This window comes from Pelodiscus sinensis, chromosome 26 (genome assembly GCF_052426305.1).
Source record: "Pelodiscus sinensis isolate ZL-2025 chromosome 26, ASM5242630v1, whole genome shotgun sequence".
Taxonomy (NCBI): domain Eukaryota; kingdom Metazoa; phylum Chordata; order Testudines; family Trionychidae; genus Pelodiscus; species Pelodiscus sinensis.
Genome location: NC_143077.1, coordinates 7,787,162 through 7,807,789, shown reverse-complemented (window position 1 = coordinate 7,807,789; position 20,628 = coordinate 7,787,162). Strand labels below are relative to the sequence as shown.

At 40.4% G+C, this 20,628-nt stretch overlaps 1 protein-coding gene across 9 annotated transcripts; it reads left to right on the top strand.

The window, feature by feature from the left end:
* Positions 1–2,352: 2,352 nt before the first annotated feature.
* SFPQ (splicing factor proline and glutamine rich) lies at positions 2,353–18,397 on the top strand. Of its 9 annotated transcripts, none has more exons than XR_012897601.2 (12): positions 2,353–3,097; positions 3,611–3,799; positions 3,889–4,190; positions 4,356–4,451; positions 5,147–5,343; positions 6,969–7,053; positions 7,625–7,742; positions 7,941–7,989; positions 8,066–8,187; positions 10,964–14,311; positions 17,503–17,550; positions 18,331–18,397. XR_012897601.2 is itself a non-coding variant. In XM_075908797.2 (11 exons), exons 1-10 carry the CDS (start codon positions 2,429–2,431, stop codon positions 17,524–17,526), a joined length of 1,851 nt encoding a protein of 616 aa, XP_075764912.2. In that variant the 5' UTR covers positions 2,353–2,428; the 3' UTR covers positions 17,527–17,550; positions 18,331–18,397. The 9 variants fall into 9 exon arrangements, 4 of the variants coding, with proteins under 4 accessions (XP_075764912.2, XP_075764910.2, XP_075764911.2 ...); XR_012897600.2 differs by having other exon boundaries at positions 18,328–18,397; XR_012897599.2 differs by having other exon boundaries at positions 17,503–18,397.
* Positions 18,398–20,628: the final 2,231 nt, after the last annotated feature.

Here is a 20,628-nt window from a genome sequence, read left to right as displayed (position 1 = left end):
GGCAACTGGAACTCCCATCTCAGGAGAGCATCCATTTTGAAACATCATTTTGGGATCCATCCTGCTGGCATTAAGTTCATTGGTATCATGCTGGTTATGTATATAATGTTTTACAAAACTAATTAGAGCAGTAAGAATTATCTCTTTAAAAGCAGAAGTTATAGTGGAATCCATGAAACTTTGTTTCATGTACATGGTAAATGCTCTGCCTTGGATCATCCAAAGACTTAATAAACAATTTCAACAAACCTGGGCCCACTTTACAATTTCACACCAAAACCACATGAATGTTTTGGTTTCAGTAGAAAAACAAGAACAAGATTTGGTTTTGATTGAGTTTTGCTTTGAGTTTTTGGTCTCCTTGAAATTGAATGTGAAACAGAGGGCTTGGGGGAGAAATTGCAAACCTGCATGAATTGAAATGCTCAAAACTGAAACTACCAAATGCCACATGGCTCTAATAATAGCAACTAAATGAGTCCATTATATAACTTTATTGCACTCAATGGTGCTATCCACGTGGGATGTATTTGGGCTACTGTATATTGATCTGCAGAATGTGGTGATAGTAGTATTATGCAATAGAGATCTGTGTAGTATTACTTTTCAGAGTAGTTCTCTAGTGGGGTTCCCATGTTATAAATATTTTTGCGTCCCAGCCCAAATCTGCTTTTCCACCAGCTAGCTGACATTTTTTCCCATACAACCTTCTTGAGACTGGTAGTAAAATCTAGTGGTGGATTCAAATGTTACCACAAAGCTCAATGTCACAGCTTAAATGGAATGACTACTTTTTTATAATAATGGAGGCTCATTAAATTACATTATTTTTCTAACTGGAAAATTTTCACTTGTGATTAAACTGCATGAAATTTCTTATGCTAAGCTTATTTTTTTGGAATGAGAAATACAGATTTGGTAATACCAAAATGTTTTGTGAATTTGTGTTGATTTTGTCAAATAGTTCATTTAGGAAAAAAACCTCAAATCTCCTCGAAAATATCAAAATGGGGTGTTTGGCATTGTGAAAGGAAACATTTCAATTTCCTCTATGGAGATATTGAAGTATGGTACAGAAGGACTATTCTGGTATAGTAAGATGTTGCTTGATATGTTCAAAAGTGAGGTCTAATTTGGATGACCAGACAACATTTCCTCTTATTTTATATAAAATATTTTAAAAAATGTTTAAAAATCGGCACAAGGAAATGTTTCCTTTGACCTGTTTTTTTAAACGTTTTGATTTGCTAGAAATGTTCCAATTTGAAATGACTGGCCTATATCAAATTGCTGAGACAATAATCTGTTATCTCTCCAGCTTTATCTGTGATGCCTCCTTGAGCTGTAGACCAGGCTAAATTCAATAAAAATGTTAATGACTGCAATTCCTTACATTTCCCCCAACCAACTGAAATCTAAACAAAGGATTTCCAAACCAGCCAATTTCAAAAGCACTGAAATCTTATGTAACGTGTGTACAAGTAAAATGTGATTACATTCTGATGCTTTTTAATATTGTGCCTACAGTTATCACAGTTTTATTTATAACCTGTCCTGTGGCCCATTTAATTGTACTTTCTGAGATATGCATCCCCCACTGAAATAGTTTACAGACCATCCTGTGATCTGGTTTAACCTATTCAACAGTGATTTTGGGGTGCCTGGAAATCACTAACTTCAGGCGGAGCTGGGGATATTCAGCCCCTCTGAAAATCACCCTAAATTGGGGGTAAAGTGGCTTTTGACAGTAGCAGTGAGTCTGCCACTGAACAAAGAGAATCCCATTATTCTGAGTCCCAGGCCAGCCACAAGGGCGGGCTTTGCTGACGGGCAATCAGTGGCCTCCCTTCTGTTGGGGAAAGGGGGGGGGCTAGCTTGCCACTGAAACCAGCTCTCCCCCCCACGCTAGGCGAGCCTGGCAGCTCAGGGTCATGCGCACCACGTGGCTGAGGCTGCATGGCGGACAGCGGAGCCATTGGTTACACTGTAGCAGTTGACAGGCCCTTTAGTCTCCCTCCCTTACAGAGTGGGTAGCTTAGTAGCATGAGTGACTCGGCTGCCATCCAATCATTACCCATATTGCGTCCTGACCGACCCGCCTGCCGTCATATTGGCCAATCCGCGCAAAGACGCATGACGGTTCATACCGTCAGGTACGCTGAGGTCAAACGGACCAATCATCAGTGAGCAGAACTCCTACCAACGGGAGAAAAGACGTGGCGTAGGCGGTCCGGAACTATAGGCTATTAAAGCCGTCGCTCTTGGTAAACTCGGCTCCCTATTGGTTACCCGAGGTAGCCGAGCAGTTTCCGGGGGCGGGGAAGGTATATAAGGGGTGGACAAAGGCGCCGGCGAGGCCGTTTGGCGTAGCCGCCATTTTGTGCGCAGGGCTGTGAGCCGAGGAGGAAAGAGCGGCGGCGGCGCCACCATGTCTCGGGATCGGTTCCGTAGCCGAGGCGGCGGGGGCGGCGGCGGTGGCTTCCACCGGCGCGGAGGGGGCGGCGGCGGCCGGGGAGGCCCCAACCATGATTTCCGGTCTCCGCCGCCCGGCATGGGTCTGGGCCAGGCCCGCGGCCCCTTGGGGGGCGGCCCTCCGGGGGTGGGCGGCCCTCCCAGCGCGGGATCGAAGCCCGAACCTCCGAAGACGCCCGTCTCGACTGCCACTCCGCCCGTCTCCTCTCCCGCCACCGCTACTACCTCGGGCCCCTCCGGCAGCCAGGCCGGCTCCGCGGCCCCGGCGGGACAGCAACAGCCGCAGGCCGCCGGACAGCAACAGCCGCAGGCCCAGGCCGCCGCCCCGCCTTCCACTCCGTCCGGCCCCGGGGGGCAGGGGCCGCAGCAGCCGCCGCCGAAGCCGAGCCCCACCCCGGTCGGCGGCCCGAAGAAAGGACAGGGCCAGTCTCCGGGCGGCGGGCCCAAGGGCCCCGGAGGCCCCCAGCAGGGCCTGGGCGGTCCGCACCAAAAGGGGGGGCCGGGGCACCGCGGCGGCCCGGGTGGCGAGCTGCGCGGGCGTGGCCAGGCCCAGCAGCACCAAGCTCAGGGCCTCGCTTCGCAGCAGGGCCAGGCCGGAGGCAGCGGCGAGAAGAGCGCGGACGAGGTGAGCCAGGCCCGCCCCTCCCCCACAGCGACAAGATGGCGGCGGCTGCGCTTGGACTCCCCGCGCGCGCTCGGGCGCCATCTTGGAGGCAGCTCCGGGAGAAGGATGGGGCGTGGAAGCGGGGGGGGGGGGGGTGTTCTGCACGCTGCGGCGTTAGGGGAAAGGCCATGGGTCTGGAGGAGCTGTTGCTGCCAGTAGGCAGGGTGGCGTGGTCCCAATTGGGCGGGGTTTTTTTCTAGGCCTACGGGTGTGTGGAATAAATTTTGTGCCCCATCATGTGTGAATGTGCACCACTAATACAAGCCCAAACCTAGCTATGGCGTTTGACTTCCCCTGAGCAGCCGCACAAGCGCCAGGATACAGGGAATTACTGTTGTGGGCTGGGGGCTGCCCAGGCTGTATGGCCCCATTGGTAACTTAATCTGTTCAAGGGGGCTAATGCCAACGTGGGATCTGGCAAGTCATGAACAGGGTGGTATAAAAACTAATGTCTTTGAATGTTTTTTTTTCTAGGGCTTTAAAGCAAATCTGTCTCTTCTGAGGCGACCTGGAGAGAAGACTTATACCCAACGTTGCCGTCTCTTTGTGGGCAACTTGCCTGCTGATATTACAGACGAAGAATTCAAAAGATTATTTGCTAAATATGGGGAGCCTGGAGAGGTTTTTATCAACAAGGGGAAAGGATTTGGATTCATTAAATTGGTGGGTTCTCCTACACTAGCCATTTTAATTTGTTGTTTAGCTAAGATATAGAAATGCAATTATTGAAACTGGCTCTGAAACTTTTTCAGGAATCCAGAGCACTGGCTGAAATTGCAAAGGCAGAACTTGATGATATTCCTATGAGAGGCCGACAGCTTCGTGTTCGTTTTGCCACACATGCTGCTGCTCTTTCTGTGCGTAATCTTTCGCCCTATGTGTCCAATGAGTTACTGGAGGAAGCTTTTTCACAGTTCGGTCCAATTGAAAGAGCTGTTGTGATTGTAGATGATCGTGGCAGATCAACAGGAAAAGGCATTGTTGAATTTGCATCTAAGCCAGCTGCAAGAAAAGCATTTGAACGGTGCAGCGAAGGTGTATTCTTGTTGACCACGTAAGCTGTTTGACTATATAAAAATTCTTATGTAAATGTATGTACAGGTAAACATTTAGTTTCTTAATGTTCTCACAAGTTAGATTAAGTAGTTATGGTTATAAATGTTTTCTCTAAAAACTAAAGTATTAATACTAGGGAAAATGTGATTTTGTTTTGTTTTAGTACTCCTAGGCCAGTTATTGTGGAACCGCTTGAACAACTGGATGATGAAGATGGTCTTCCAGAAAAGCTTGCTCAGAAGAATCCAATGTATCAAAAGTAGGAGCATACTTTGTCTTCGATGCATAAAATAAGATGTATTAATCTCAGATATCTTACAGTACATGCTCTTTATAATACATGATGGTTGCAGAGCAAATGCTAAACCAACATTGAATTTGATCATGTCTTGCAGATTATTTATTCACTAAAAGAACGTTACCTTAAAAATCACTATGAAAACGGCTTACTGTTTAATATAGAAACATTACTTGCCCTTTTCACATACAGATTTCAAAATTAGGGTATTTTAATTAAATGTTTTAATATTAATGGTCTGAAGCACTTCAGTGAAGCTTAACAACGATCTTCAGAGAATTGCAGTGTTGAAGGTGTGGTTATCATTTGACTTTTCAAGGGGACTTTTTCTCAGTCCAACTCATCCCTTTTTTTCATGGGCAGAATCCTTGGTTTAAACGATCACGAGGGTTTTTTTTCTAATATGCTTTTTAAATTTTTTCTGTAAAGAAATTACTATGCCTGTTACTGGGATTTTCTAGAGATTAGAAGACAGTAATGTGAGCAGCAATAGTTTTCTAAGTCTTTAAAACATTGTTCATCATAATTTGAATTTATTTGAAGATGCTGTGATTTAGGAAGAAACTGGCTAATTTTGAATTAAGCATTAGTGAACCTGTTTGTCTAGTCTGTCTTCTAAATTCAGAATTAGTGAATATTTTCTATTCCATTTGTAGGGAGAGAGAAACTCCTCCCCGCTTTGCTCAGCATGGCAGTTTTGAATTTGAATATTCTCAGAGGTGGAAATCTTTAGATGAAATGGAAAAACAGCAGAGAGATCAGGTGGAGAAAAATATGAAAGATGCTAAGGACAAGCTTGAAAGTGAAATGGAAGATGCCTATCATGAACATCAGGCAAATCTCTTGCGTCAAGGTAACTGGCGCACTAATTCTTCTATTGCAGTTTTTCTGGTTTTGTGCATGCTATCAGTCGTGCGGATGTTTACATTTTCATTATTTTGTTTTGTGCTCCCTGTAAACTTTTTTGGCATAGTAGCGGAGTACAAACTGGCTTTGTGAAGTCTGGATTTACATATCAAGAGAGGTAGACATGGGAATTTACATTACATGCATCTGATGAAGTGGGTCTTTACCCATGAAAGCTTATGTGCCAATAAATGTTAGTCTATAAGGTGCCACAGGACTTTTCGTTGGATTTACATAGTTATATTGTAGCTCTATTAAACTGATTTCTGGATGCTGTGAAGAGTTTCCTACAAAATTGACTGGCTTTGTATTTTGGTTCTGTTTGGCCAGCTGTTATTTAAAAGGGAGTGACTAAAGCCTGGTCTACAAACTGACAATTCAGCTACATAGAACAAAAGGTGGGGGATGAGGAGGGGAACTACAAGGAAGGAGGAAATTGCTTATTTTAAGTCAATTAAGTGGATTATCTTGATTAAGTCCTCTTTGCAACATGTTGAATTGTAGCATAAATAAATTCTACAGTCTCCCTCTGTAATCTGATGTTGAAGTCTTTGTTGTAAGACCTGTGCTATCAGGTCTTTAAGAGAATGACCAATTTGATTGAAATGCTGGCTGACACGTGCATGTGGCAATTTCTGATGTCTGATCTGCAAGCATTAATTCTTTGGAAAAGTGACTGACCAGTTTGTCCAATATACATTGCAGAGGGGCATTGTTGGCACATAATGGCATATATCACATTGCTGGATGTACAGGAATATGGGCCTTCATGTTGATCAAGGGCTCATACTCCTGTAAATCAAGCAATCCGTTCAATCAAATTGGTCATTCTCTTAAAGACCTGACAATACACATCTTACAACAAAGAGACTTAATACCAGATTAGAGGGAGACCTCAGAACTTTTATTTATGCTCAACATGTTGTGAACAGGCCTTAATTGAGATAATTACCTTACACATGACAGACAGCTTCCCCCCACCTTTTGATATTCATAGTGACCCCAGATTAGCCACTTAATTGACTCTTACAATAAGCAATTTTCTCCTTCCTTGTAGTTCCCCCCCTTACCCCCCCACCTTTTGTTCTATGTAGCTGAATTGTCAGTTTGTAATTTTTTTACCTTTCCCTGTTATAAAATGGTCATGCCTATTCAGATCATACTCTGAAAGTGAAGTGGGTCTGCCCTATGAAAGCTCATGACCTACTAAACTTGTTAGTCTTTAAAAGTGCTTCTTTGTTTCACTAAGATAAGACTACTTACCATAGGGCCTTCCATGCAGTAAAGATCTGCTGATGTTCTCCTGTTGACTCCACTTAGTGGCATAAGAGAGTGCTTGCTGTTCATGTCTGCTTCAACTACTAGTGGATTGATGGCTGCATCCTTGATCCACTGTGTAGTAGAGACAAGCCTTATAATTGTTGTAAAAAAAACAGTGCTGTCTGCGTAAGTTTTGTGCTGTGTAGAACTTAAATGGCAGTGGTTGAAGTGAGAATGTTTTGCGAGGGAAAAAAAAACTTGTAAAAGAAAAGGGTGGGAAGAAAAGGGGAATTGACAAACTTATTTTTTCAGATCTTATGAGGCGTCAGGAAGAATTGAGGCGTATGGAGGAACTTCATAATCAGGAAATGCAGAAACGCAAGGAAATTCAGCTGAGGTAGTTCTGGGGTTAATAAACAAGAGCTTGATGCTAACTAAATTTAACTACTGTAAAACAATATTCTTTGTGCAGATTGGCAGCTTATGCATGTGCTAATACAATTCTCAAGTTGAGGTTTGTTAAAACTAATTTATCTTGGTAAAATACTTTTTTTACTTAAGACATCTTGAGAAATTTGAGTTTTGTAGCTATTCTTAGTGATGTCCGGCAACTAGGGGCATAAAGGGTTAACCAGGTTCTAGTGGCCTGTTGTGCTGGAGCAGCCCCAGTGTTCAGAGCAGCAGGCTTGATCTGAGCAGTCCGGGAAGCCACCTGTGGGATTCTGGTTTAAATGTAATGCCATTTTATCAGTGAACTTTTTTAAATGGGATTATACATCTCTATCTTCAGCTCCTGTTAGTATTACATGGTTAATTTTTTTCAACTCTCACTGAAGTTGAATAACTTAAACTTTTTGTTCACTAAACAAATGCACATTTTAAGATGCTAACTGCTCTCATGTTGGTTATGTAATTGTTAAGGATGTCAATATTGTGCTTTTGAGGGATAATAACACCTAATTTATCAGGCAGGAGGAAGAACGTCGTAGACGGGAAGAGGAAATGATGATTCGCCAGCGTGAGATGGAAGAACAGATGAGAAGACAGAGGGAAGAGAACTACAGTAGAATGGGTTACATGGATCCAGTAAGTATTTCAAACAACTTGTGGGTTATGGAAAATTAAATTAATTTGACAAGCTACTGGGATTTTCTTAGATTTCCGTTTCAAATAATAGTTTAAAGTAACTAATGCTAAAGTTTCAATAGGTGACCAGATACTGTTAAATGGCCCAGTATTAAAGGGGAACATCACTGACTCGATGTTCTGTTTTTCCCTTTGCAGAGAGAGAGAGACATGAGAATGGGTGGTGCCAGCACAATGAACATGGGAGGTAAAGATATTTAACAATCCTTTAGATAGTTAACATATAACTTGTCAGAATATGATTATGTATTTTTCTTTCTCAGATCCATATGGTGCAGCAGCTCAGAAATTCCCACCTATGGGTGGTGGTGCCGGCATAGGTTACGAAGCCAGTCCTGGTGTTGGCCAGCCAGCCATGAGTGGTTCTATGATGGGAAGTGACATGGTAATGTATCCTGTGGTGGCTTTCTTTTAGTACAGGGGAAATTAAGGTGGGAAATTCTTAACTCTACCAGTTTAAGTGGTAGATGGTTTAAATCTCATTAAGTACTGTCTGCTTTTTTGGTCAGTGTATGCAGTAGCAATATTGAAGACTAGTCTGGCAGTATGTACAGTAATAACTTAGTTCTTACAAGTATGGTCCTTTAAATAGAAGTTGTGTCTGTAAGCAAATTCAAATGTGCTATTAAGCATATTTGTTATTAACCCTGTTACTGGTTGGGTTTTGAGTACCTGCATTATATTTAGACTTGGAAGGATTTTTATCATGATTTTTTATTTAAAATACTGGATTTATTTCCAAGAGTTTGAATTTTTGCTGTAACAAATGTAAGGATTATTTATCAAGATATAATTACTGTAGAAATTTGCAACAAACTGATAGGACAAACCACATAGCTTGGTTATTAGTTTTGTCTTAAACTACTTCATAATTTCATCAAATATCCACAGGTGCTACATGGTTTTATTCTTACTGACATCAATTAAAATCTGGTCCTTCCAAGTCTAGTTACAAAATCAGTGCACCCTTGCACTGATACATTGCAAAATGCAAATCTGTACTCACGTATGTTTATGCAACAGATTACTCATCACTGTCAACTTGAGTAATCAAATGGCACATGGTATGCCATATTCTGTGCGCTAATATTTGCCATAACATCAGAAGAGCAGAAATGCAGTTGTTGTAGGCATGTTTAAATATTCCCTGCACTCCCTGACTGTAGTCATTTTGTGACTATCTGACAAAGGAATGATAACTTGTTGGTTCCCACTTACTGGGCATGATTGTAGTAGATGCAGGTTCTTAAACTATTGCATACCTCACATTTAGAGGTATGTTTCAACTATTTTTGGCACACTAAATGTGTGCATGGGGTTGGAGTCTGCTTGGTGCTATCCCACTGGAGCAGTGCCGACAGAAATGCTTTAATAGGATGGAAGTCTATTCTGGGTCAAGTGGTTGATATAGTATGCTTCCACCCTCTGTCGAGGGTGCATACCCTCTGTGGCACAAAATGCAGAAGAAAATTTTCTGGGTGGGTTTAAGGTTAGACTGTACTCAGGTCTCTGACTTAATATGGTGTGCTACCATAGTAGCTTGCCAGGTATCTTCTGCTTTTATGGAAACGATACTTCGGGTAGCTAACTTTGCAAAGCATTGATTCAGTAGATGATGCTGATGACCTTAATGCATCTATCTACTTTCAACATTTTTAAGCAACTCATAAGTGTCTAGTTAGGTAGTCCGTGGTGAATGCTGTGTACCTTTTTTCCTTCCTTACTCTAAAATATCTTGGGTACAGGTGCATGTTGAACTTGCGTAATATTTTAAAACAACTTGATACCATCCAGACCTATTTTCTGTTTAGATTAAGTGCCTAAAGTTCCCTAGGACATTGCACTGTGTGGCACAGAGCCATCCCAATTAAGAGTTGCAATTAGATTTTAGCTGGTGTCAAACTCTGTAAAGAAGACAAGTTACGAAGACGCTAGAAACTCCTTATTTTCTGAAAATTCCTTCTGCAGAAAGGTTGAAGTAACTTTCAAACAATTCTATACCATAACCGGAGAAACGTCTGAATCCATGAACTGTATTTACAAACTTAGTTTAGTAGACTGAAATTATAGCTGTTAGGGAGTAGTGAAACTCCTTTGAAATGGAAGTTGGGAGCTATCTTTGACTTCACAGTACTTATGTAACTTTCAGAGATCTGCTGCCAGCCATACCTACTTATTTATCTCGAAGCTTGGTAGAAATATGTGCAGCTAGATGTACTAGATGTGAAGTTTCTGCTTTATTGCAGTCTAATTCAGTGTTTACAACTCAATGGGAGACAGTCCATGAAGCCTTTCAATAATTGTAAAGTCTTAGTGGACTTTCCAAGAGCTTGTGATGGGGGGGGGGGGGGGAGGCGGCTTTAATGGGTGCACCTGTGAAATACACAAAGAGTAAACTTGAAACACTGGTTAAAATATAGTTCTGTGAACCCATTTTAAATTTGGTTATGTAGCAGTAGACCTAAAATGAGGTTATATAAAGGTCTTTTAATCAAGCAATTGTGTTGGTTAGGTAAATCACTGCTTTATTAGCTTTTCATATTTTTCATTCTTGTAATTCAGTAGCACTGTATTACAGTTGTTTGTTTTACTAAAGGCTTCTGCAGTTTAGTCAGCAGATGTAGTCTTAAACCCATCTTGAAAAGCACATGGTCTCTAATGCAGCACATGCCATTAACTGGTGAGTAGGCATCCGCTTTATAATGACATTTTATTAATGTCAGCTCATACTTCAGTGAACTAAATCTGCATTTTCTGGTTAGGCTTATTTGGAAAACTTGATGTAAACAACTTGTACTGAAATAAAGGTGAGAGTTTACAAGCTATTTGTGTAAACTTGGTTGAGAACTGCTACAGCTTATTTTAGAAAGGGTGTTAATTCACATCTGCACTAATGCTTACATTTCTAGCACTGCAGGGAGTATCTGTTCTTTGTAACAGATGTATGAGAATGCATCAAGTTGGGAACATACCTCAAGGCATGTATTACAAGAAACTAATTTTTAAATTACCCTTTTTTCCTTTCTATGTTCCCGGTACCTGTGGATCGGCTCAATGGTGATTGTATCGACGAACCTTGACTACGGAACCTTCTAAAAATATATTCTTAACACACATGGACATCAACTACATATAATGAACTGTTAATATTGTTCCAATAGCGTGCTGAACGCTTTGGGCAGGGAGGTGCGGGACCCGTGGGTGCTCAGGGTCCTAGAGGAATGGGGCCTGGAACACCAGCAGGATATGGTAGAGGGAGAGAAGAATATGAAGGCCCAAACAAAAAGCCCCGATTTTAGATGTGACCAGTAGAGTTTCATTCCAGTTTGTTTTTGTCTGCCTTGTTTAGACACCAACTTTTTAATTCTTGCATTTTAGTAAGAAAGCTACATTTTTATGGATGTTAGAAACTATTGACCTAAAATTTGTAAGTGGTCTGTTTGGATGAGTAAAATTTAATTATGTAATGCAGTGTTTCAAAAAAATTAGCTGTTTTTTTGATGTATAACATCCCTAACTTGATGGCAGTGTACCAACTTTTTTTTACTGTGCTTCAAATAAATAGAATACTAAATGTAGTTACTATTCTGATCTTAAACTTGCCATTCATGGTTTTAAATGAGGCTAAATGCCATAGCGTTCAACATAAAACAAATGAGACTTGGAGTAGAGGTCTGATTTAGACCAGGATGTGGAAAAGTAGTTAAGGGGGAGGCCTCCCATTATGGCTCAAGCTTTAAGTTTGAGTCAAAGAATTAGTCTCATAATTGATCTTCAAATGGATACTGATTTTTCAGAGGGTTCATTATACTGCAGTAAGGAAATAAATGGCAATTTTTGCAAGCATTGTAAGATGAAGTAATGGGAGCAAAACTGCAAATGATGCTGCAGTCATGTAATGAGCTTTGGATTTTAACAATTGAGGGGGTGGGATGGTGGCAGAGATCTCTTTGGCAGCCACTGCTTGAAATCTTCTAAAGACTTGAAGCAGAAGTTGAAAAGGTCACTTTTTAAAATCCACAGAATGGCTTGGATTGACAGACTTCCCAATTAAAGGACTGTTACCGTGACAATGTTTTTATATGTAAGTTGTCTGAGATGCAGGATTTGCTGGTTCAATATTTAATACGTAACTGAAATTGCTTGGCAAGAAGACCAGGAAGTAGTATTTCAGTGAAACGGAGAATTTTTTAAATTTACACTCTGACTTTAGTCCGAATGCTAATTTGAGAGGACTAATTCTAGAGTTCAGGAATCAACCAGGATAAATGTCAGGGGTCTGTAAAAACTCAAGTCATCTTAGATCTTGTGGTATATGTAAATCCTAAAATACAGCATATTAAATTCAGATAAATAAATAACTTCTTATACTGTAGCAGGGGATTCTCAGCTTCTTTTTTGAGTCATGCCCTATCTTAGCATTCCTTTTCATTTGGAGCCTCTGCTGACAATGTGCCAGGTCACGTGCCACGTATTCAAGTTGGCTCAACTCACTGAGGGGTTCTCCTGGTATCAGAACCCCAATTCTGATAGTCATATTTTGATACAGTTGGAAGGCAAGAGTAGGAGTTCAGTAGCTAATCCTATATATTAGGAATAAACCCCTCTAAGATTGACAGGAGATTTGATGAATTTAGGTTGCTGTCCAATTCATTAAACCCCCCCATAAGAATTCAAGGTATTCTGGACTCTCATATTAATGTAGTTACTCTATTACCGTGGTTATACCTGACAAGCTGGGAGCATGGCTTCCCAGTGCAAAATGCCTTGGTGTTAAGGCAGGATAATCAGCCTGCTTGTGCAAAGTTGGTAGACTTACTTGGTATGACTGTATTTTTACCTGGCTCCCAAAATGTTGAGCATTCTGTGAATAGCTTTAATTGTTGAAGGTCTTCCCACTATTTGTGCTAAGCATTGGCTAATCCTAAATTCTGTGTCTGTATGGATAAAACTTCAGTATCTAGGCTTCATTATCTTGAAATACAAACAGTCCCTCTTCAGAAGTGAGCACTTGTTTAAATGCTGACAAACTTCAAATGTAAAATACTGGCAAGCTGTGAAATGGTGGTACCAGGTGTGTGACTAAATATTAAGTGTTGCAATAGACTCAGCCGGTTTGGCAAATCTGTTCACATTTTCCCAGAACTTTTAAAGATGGTTGACACTATACTGCTATGAATTGAAATGTAGGAAATCTTGGGTCAACAGTTCTTAAACTGGAGAGCATGTGTCTGGAGGTATTCCGTATAGGATTCTTAGTTTGAAATCAGCAGTTCAATTTTGTATGAATTTTTTTAGTAAGGACTCAAATATTTTCAAAAGGGTGCTTTTGAACACCCACAGTGGGTGAAAGTCTGAGGTGGGGAACTCTGAACGTAAACATTAAATTAATTTTTTCAGTTTATTTTTCAGATTACATGTCATTATTAAAGAGATGCTGGCACATATCCTAAAATACTTTCCTTTGTAGTACTGTAACTTTGAAGAGTGAAGGAATCTGATGTCATTACCTTCCAGAGGTTTTCTTTTTGGTACCCCTGTTTGTATGTAAGCTGTTGCTAGGTCTTAAATAGACCGCTTGCTAAACTATGTTTAGCATGCATATACTGAAAGATTCAGTGGCTTCTACAACATGGAAATAGTTTTGTTAAACAGTGTAACCAGTGTTGTAGCTACATAAGCAGACTTTTAAAAACAAAATCAAGTCCTGCTTTGAGTTGCATGTGTTAAACAGGCATAAAGTAGCTTCTAACAAATTTTATTTCAAAACCTTTTTAAAGTCACAATCTTGAGCTGACAAATGTAAGAATTTTTAAAAATTGATACCCAGTTAAGTTGGTGGGGGAGGTGGTTTTAAGGAGTTGTCATGTTCCTTCGGTCTTTCCCTATGGTTCTGTGGCTCTGGAGTCTTCAAGTCAGGTGACTTAGATAACTGAAGTAAAGGGTTTTCAAATCATTAAGCCCTTGGTGTGGCAAGACCCATTTCCAGATGGTCTAGACCATGTCGAACATCTTTTTTCTATTGGACTTGGAGAAAATACTGGCTTTTGCAATTCAGTCTGCTTTAATTAAATTGAGCCCATTTAAACTTCAGTTTGAGTTACACAGCCTATAGAAATGGGTATCCTTTTGCATGTTTTCACCCTTCCTTAAAAATGAATACAGAGCATATCTACAATACTATGTAGATACATCATATCACCTAATAGAAACACAGCTTATGAAAAATTGAAACTGCTTTTGTGAGATTTTGTGGTATTTTTATGGTAGAAAAATTCTTGGCTTCTTCTTGGCGGCAACCACTTACTGTGGCAGCAAGTTTTTGCTGGAGTTTTTGAGACTGCAATTTTACACTCTTAAAAGTAGTGGCCTGCTACATAACTGCACTTAGCCAGCATTTCTGCAGTGCATAACTGTGAGGAACGTAGTACCACAAATGGCAATGGACATTAGGACCCGGATGTAGTATTCCTGCTTGCTCCGAGATTCTCATTGCCGACTGCATACAGGTAGGTAACAAGCAATATAATATCACTTGGTGACTTTCTGTGTAACCTTATTCTGTGGGTATTCTGACATCACACTTCCGACTATGAAATTACAGTGCAGCACTCTCCATACTTGTATAATGTTTGGCTTGCATCAAAGTTGCGTGTCTTTCGGTTTTAAGCTATATCTCTCAGCAGCAATAAGCAACTTATTGCAATTCTTAGATAAATATCTCAGACCCGATTCCTATGTACATATATGACTTGTCTTATGTGGATTTTCTTAAGTACATTGTAATGAAGCTATTCGTAGGTGAGCTCTGTGGGGACGAGGGAATGTGATTTTTAGAATTTAACTGGTCAGCTAGGTGCTATTTGCACCTAGAAAAACTGGTTTGTATTAACTTTCTGTAGTGACACAATAACCCATCTGCAGTACATCCCTTTGTAGAGTCTTGGCTATTTAGAAAATGGTAATCATGGCTCTAGCCTTCAGCGAACTAGGTGATAAAAATGTAAAGCTCACTGTAGTGAGCTTTAAGACTGTAAAGCTGGGTGTGTAAGTACTTCTCAGGTCATAAATTGCCTTCAGCTATCTCCATTATTAGTTTTCAGGGTTTATCAACTTCAGATACATTTGTTTTACATGTGATCATGACACATGTTCAGTTAAAGGCAGCTGACTGTTGGGAATCTCTGGATTCCTGTCTTTAAATATTCATCTTAGTGAACATACTGATCAAAGTAGCATAATTTTTCATCGATCTTTGAGTGTGTGCTTATTCTAAATTCCTCACTGCTAGAAATACCAGCTATGGTGTTTCAAAAGATTATATACCTAAATGTTTCCATACTTATAAATGTGGTGACCTTCTGCTCCTATCTGCTTTGTTGTGCTAGTTAGCTGTAACTTCAGAGTCTGGACATCATGTTTCCGTATTTCATCCCCGATCTAGTTCTTGGTAAAGCATCAAATCTTTCACAGAGGTATTGCAAGGGTTTTTTCTACTTGAGATGCAAAGTTTTACTTTGCATTCTTGTTTCTGGTGTACATTTTTGTCAAATTTGGACACTGTACTTTTGTATTGTATCTTCAAAGAGAATCTTACTCATTGGTACGCAGTTAACAAAAAATAGGTAAGAGGCTTGCTTGCCTCTGCTGTTTGTATTCATGTTCTTTTGAAAAACCAAAGTAATTTCTGCACTTCGTAACTCTCAGACAGTAACCATTCTTTTAGTTATTGCCAGTGACTTTTAAAGTTTTCTGTGAATAAAATTCAGCAGTGAAATTGGCAGCATATTTCTGTGAAACGGCAAGAATTAGATTATTAGGTGTCTCTAAACCAACAGTCAGGTCTGTTCAGTTTTGCCTGTGTGAGTATTCACTAGACACACATGACGTGTCGTCTTCAAGAATATCATGGAGGGGTTATATGGACACATCTGCCTTCTGCATACTTGAAACGTTAAAAGGGTTTTGACAATTGGAGCAAGCTATTTGTGACTAAACAATGGGGTTCATACTAGCTGTGATTTGTCTGCAGTAACAGTTTAGTGCAGGAGGTCTCTTAAAAATGTAGTCTTATCTATTTTAAGCAAACAACTTGTAATAAGTGGGTGTGAGAAATAACAGTACACTGAAGTGCTTGCATTGTGTTTCATCTTGGTTTTCTTTTTCACTATGAATTATACTTTTCCCAAAAGTTTATCTGAAGCTCAGAAGTGTGGTGCCAGAATACATATGCGTACCTGTTAGATCAGATGCCGGTGCTGTCAGCGGAGAGCACAGCACAGTGTAGCATATGGGGGCTTTTACTGTAACATTAAGCATACCAAGTGTCTCTTGCTTGCAGTTTCCCCAATAGCAAAAGACTGAACAGCTAAATATTTAGGCCTGTGAGTAGTCTTAGGACTTCAGTGGCATTGGGGTTGCATGTCTGTTAATCATTGCCAGCTGCAGTGACAGGATCAGGAAGGCCTGTGCTTTTGTAACATGTTGAGGCTAAGCATGTTGAAGAAATTGCATAAATAGTGTGCTGTTTTGGACTGTTACTTGGCTTCCACTACTAGCAATGCTGGAATCAACCAGTTTCTGATTTCTCTCCATACCAGCTAGTGGGGTTTTAAATGGCAGCCTGCTGGACAAGAAAAAAGGGGAGGATTGGCCTTCTCCCACATCTGTCATTGCTGCTAGATAATGATTGACAAGTTAGGATTTGACTGTGCAGTCCCACAGTGGGCTGTGAATTACCCCATCTATAAATGTTTTTGAACACCAGTACTGAAGAGCTAACTGGGGAAAGAGGGTGGCTATGAGTGCATAATCTGGAATGCTGAAAAGATGCACAAAGATATAGTATCCCTTATGCATGGTGTTTGGTGCTGCAGCATAGAAAATAATGTGCATACTACATTTTTCTATTGTCAGCTTAGTACGGTGTTGACACTGAATTATAAGAGGTGGGGCTGAGCTTAAATTTGGATTTCTCATCCATTTGGCTGGCTAAGTAGCATTGTGAAGGCAGTGTGCTTTGCCTCCAACTAAGTGTGCACAGAGCTTTGTATAGACTTGTCCCTAGCTGCTGATGAGTAGATGACCTTCAGCCCCTTGCAGCATTCCCTCAATATAGCTGTAGTGAAAGGCTTAATATGCAGGGGGGTGGAATCCGACATAGAACAAAGGTAATAAAAAGCACATGACAAACTCTAGTGTCGTCCTTTGATGTGCAGTGCACTGGGAGGATTCTTGGGCTGGGCACAGCTAGTGTTCAGGGACACTTTGCTTCATCCATATGGAATGTGGATTACTACAGATAAGCCAAACTATGGTTAAAATAAACTAGTGTAGTTTGACAGTTTTATATACCTTCACATAAGGGATAGTATACCTCTGACTGCAATCAAACTTCATTGTACTCAGACTGGTGAAGCTAGCTGTTATGGCTTGGTGGTTAGATTAGGTGCAGTACTTCACGCAACCACCTGCATATTCTTTACTTTCTTAAAGGTGTGTAGACCAGCCTACTTTTGCCCCTTATACTATTTCCACTTAGCATTTTGGAATAATTCGTAAATTCCCTCACTAATCAGTCCATGTATCAATTAAACCTTTACTTTTAAACATTAGAAGTTTGTAATTGGTTAGAACTTTTGTTTTCAGAAACTTTCGTTCATGTACTTTTCTTATAATAACTTCAGTTGTTACCCTTTAGGTGAAGATGATGCAAGCAGCGTGAAACCAGTGTGCTCATCCATGTGAAGTGAGTATAACTCAATCTTTCACTTTAAAAGTTGAAACTTGTCTGAAGGACTGGAATAGTACTACAGTAGACTTCCGATAATCCAGAATCTTTGGGACCTAGGTGGTGCTGGACTATCAGGTACTATAAGCTGGTTATTTATTTATTTTATTTACACTCACACTCACACAGTATATACTGTAGTGTTTTTAACCCTTTCTATTGTACATACTGTAATACATAAATTTAGTCATAGAATGAAAGAATAAATATACAGTACAGTACTCACCATTACTGTTGCAAAGCTTTTGAATCCAGAAAGCAGAGGATACTATGTACAGTAGTGTGCAGCACTGGCTAATAACTTAAACTATTAATCACTTTAACTATTAATACAGTACTAGTGGTTTTTTCAGTAGCTAAATAGCATTAAAGCTAAACTTACATTTTCATGTAAGCAATTACTATAGTTTTCTTTGGTAGCCAATTGTGATAGTGAATAGGGGAGTGGGTAATTCTCAAACAAGTCTTGTTGATGCGGTTCACCCTCTGAATAAGCTTTTGGGGAACCCCTGCTGTACAGTAACATGCTCTTTACACTTCCAAATTAGTTATTGTTGTGCAAGCTGTCACTCTTGCTTGATCATGTTCTGCTTTTAAACTCCCAACTTCCTCCTCTGCCTAGATAATACACCTCATAAAGGGAATGGCCAAACTGAGAATCACCAAATAACTGATTTATATTGAGCAGGTATAAAATCATTTCATGGAGACCTTAACTTACCTATTTTCTCATAGCAGTAGAGCCTGAGCACAATCCAGAATGTGATGTCAGGTGATATGGAGAAGCCTGCTGCAAAGTGAATGGGTGAGTAGTAGATAACCTTAAAATACTGAATTTGTAAGAAGTGACCCTAACTACTTATCCATTTCTGTGTAAAATGTGACCTGATTTTAATATAGATTCTTAAGATCAGAAGTCTCTTGAATGGAGTTGATAAAACTTTTTAATTTTTCTTTTTTAGAACAAAGATAAGCCATTTGAGGCTTTCCAGCTCTTCAGCATCAATAAACCTTGCCCAATGAACACTGCATACAGATGCTCAAACACAAACAAGGAACTGGGGTTAATTTCAAGCACCGTAAGAGATTCATGGTGCATTAGGCGGAAAGGTTTTGGGCAGATGGCATAACATTTGAATAAAACAGCTAACTAAAATAAACTTGATACAAATATATTGATTCTGCTTTTAATCTTCAAATCCTTTTACAAACAATTGAACTTCACAGCACCCAGCAAGGTAAGTGAATAAATATACCGGTTTTATATGCGGGTAGCAAGCGGGGGCCATAAATTGGAATTTGCAGAGCTGCAATTAAACTAAAACTTTCTCCCACCAGACCACTCTTCACTCTGAAACATTTAAAAACATTAAGATCGTGTTTTAAAACCACAGCCATAAGGGATACTTGCTAAGTATTTTCTTAACTTTTGTACTGTTGATTGTATGCATCTTGACTTCAGAAGAAATGAGCACTTAAAATTTGAAGTTATTGCTGTGAAGGTCCTTATGAGTTGGTGCCTAAAGATAGCTAATTCAGTTCAGAACCGCTTCTGTCCCTGTTTCTATACTGTTCACTTGATTCTAGGTGTATTCTGAACACTTATTTACTTCGTTGGGAACATGTTTGGTGGCCAGGTGCATGATTGTTTTGTGTTCATTCAGTATGTTTTCAAGTGATCTATGCATGAAGTTGCTCACATCTCAGATTTTTGGGGCTAACTTCGTGTTTTGCATTCACAGGAGGAAGCAGTGTTTGAAGTCCAGAAGCCAGGGACTAAGCTGCAATTTTTTTCTTTTTCAATAAAATACTCAGTTGTACAAATGACATTTGTTTTCATAAGCTTGTTACTCCAGAAGTTAATATAGTTGAACATTTTTGTTTAGCTATCTCTGCTAATATGAGGTGTAGCATGAGAGAACCTGTGAACCTTCCCTATGCATTAGACACTTGACTAAGTACAGAAGACTCTTGAGTAAGCATTTCCAGTACTGAGACCTTGATGAAGCACGGAAAGCAATAGGCAAAGGCATGCCTTGGGGATGGGAGCTTGCCTTTTGTGCTTACAAAACTAGAAGCCTGAGTCAAAGTTCTAAACAGTGCATCTTTCTCCCACACACTCCCTTAACAGAGATCAAGTTCTTAATCAGTCCAACTGCTTTAGTGTTCAGTGATGTTAAAGCTGCATTTACTCATGGCTGAGCCAGCCTCCTCCTGTAAAACAGTTGGTTGTGTAGCAAGCAATGAATCCTGCAGCTCTCCAATTCTGTTGTAATGCTTTAGTGCTTCAGCATATGGATAAGGATTTAGGGCTGGCACCAAAGGCTATTGACTCTTTGCTTCAGGAGTGGGGATTCTTTTTTGAGTTGGGGGGGGGGGCGGGGACTGACCCACAGAAATCAGGGCCATAGGTTCTCCACCCCTGCTTTAAGAGAAAAGTAGAGATAGTAAATTACAAAGGGAAGGGGAGGTCACCTTGCAGATGAATCTTCATGTGGAGTGACCTGTCAAGGTCCTTAAAGTGAATATCCAACCAAACCAGATGGTCTGTCTCTGGTAATTTTGTGCCATCCTAACTTGGTGTTCCTGATTGCAGATACCCTAGTAGCAGCCCTTCATCATGTTTTCGAATTGGTTGGTCTTTCATTCTAATACATCCATACCAATAAAGCTGCCACAACCAAACCAGTGCTGATCAAATTATATGAATTCAGTTTTTTATGATCTCCGGTCCTAATGCAAATGTTTGAGTAGGTCTTGCATACTGCAAAAATAATTGAAGTTATTGAGAAATCCCTTGTAAGCAGACAAATGAGTCTCTTGTTTGAGGGCCTCTTAGCCCTTCAATCTTGCTTTTCTGCATACAAAGCTAGGGATGGTGTTGATGGGGAGGCAAGCCTAGGGCCCCATGGATTCCTACAAAGATAAGTTGGCTCAGGCTTTTCTTTAGGTCCATGTGTCAGGGCTGGGAGCCCCAGGGTTCAGCCCCACACAGCAAGACTTTAGTTAGATTCTGATCAGTCCCAGCAAGTCTTA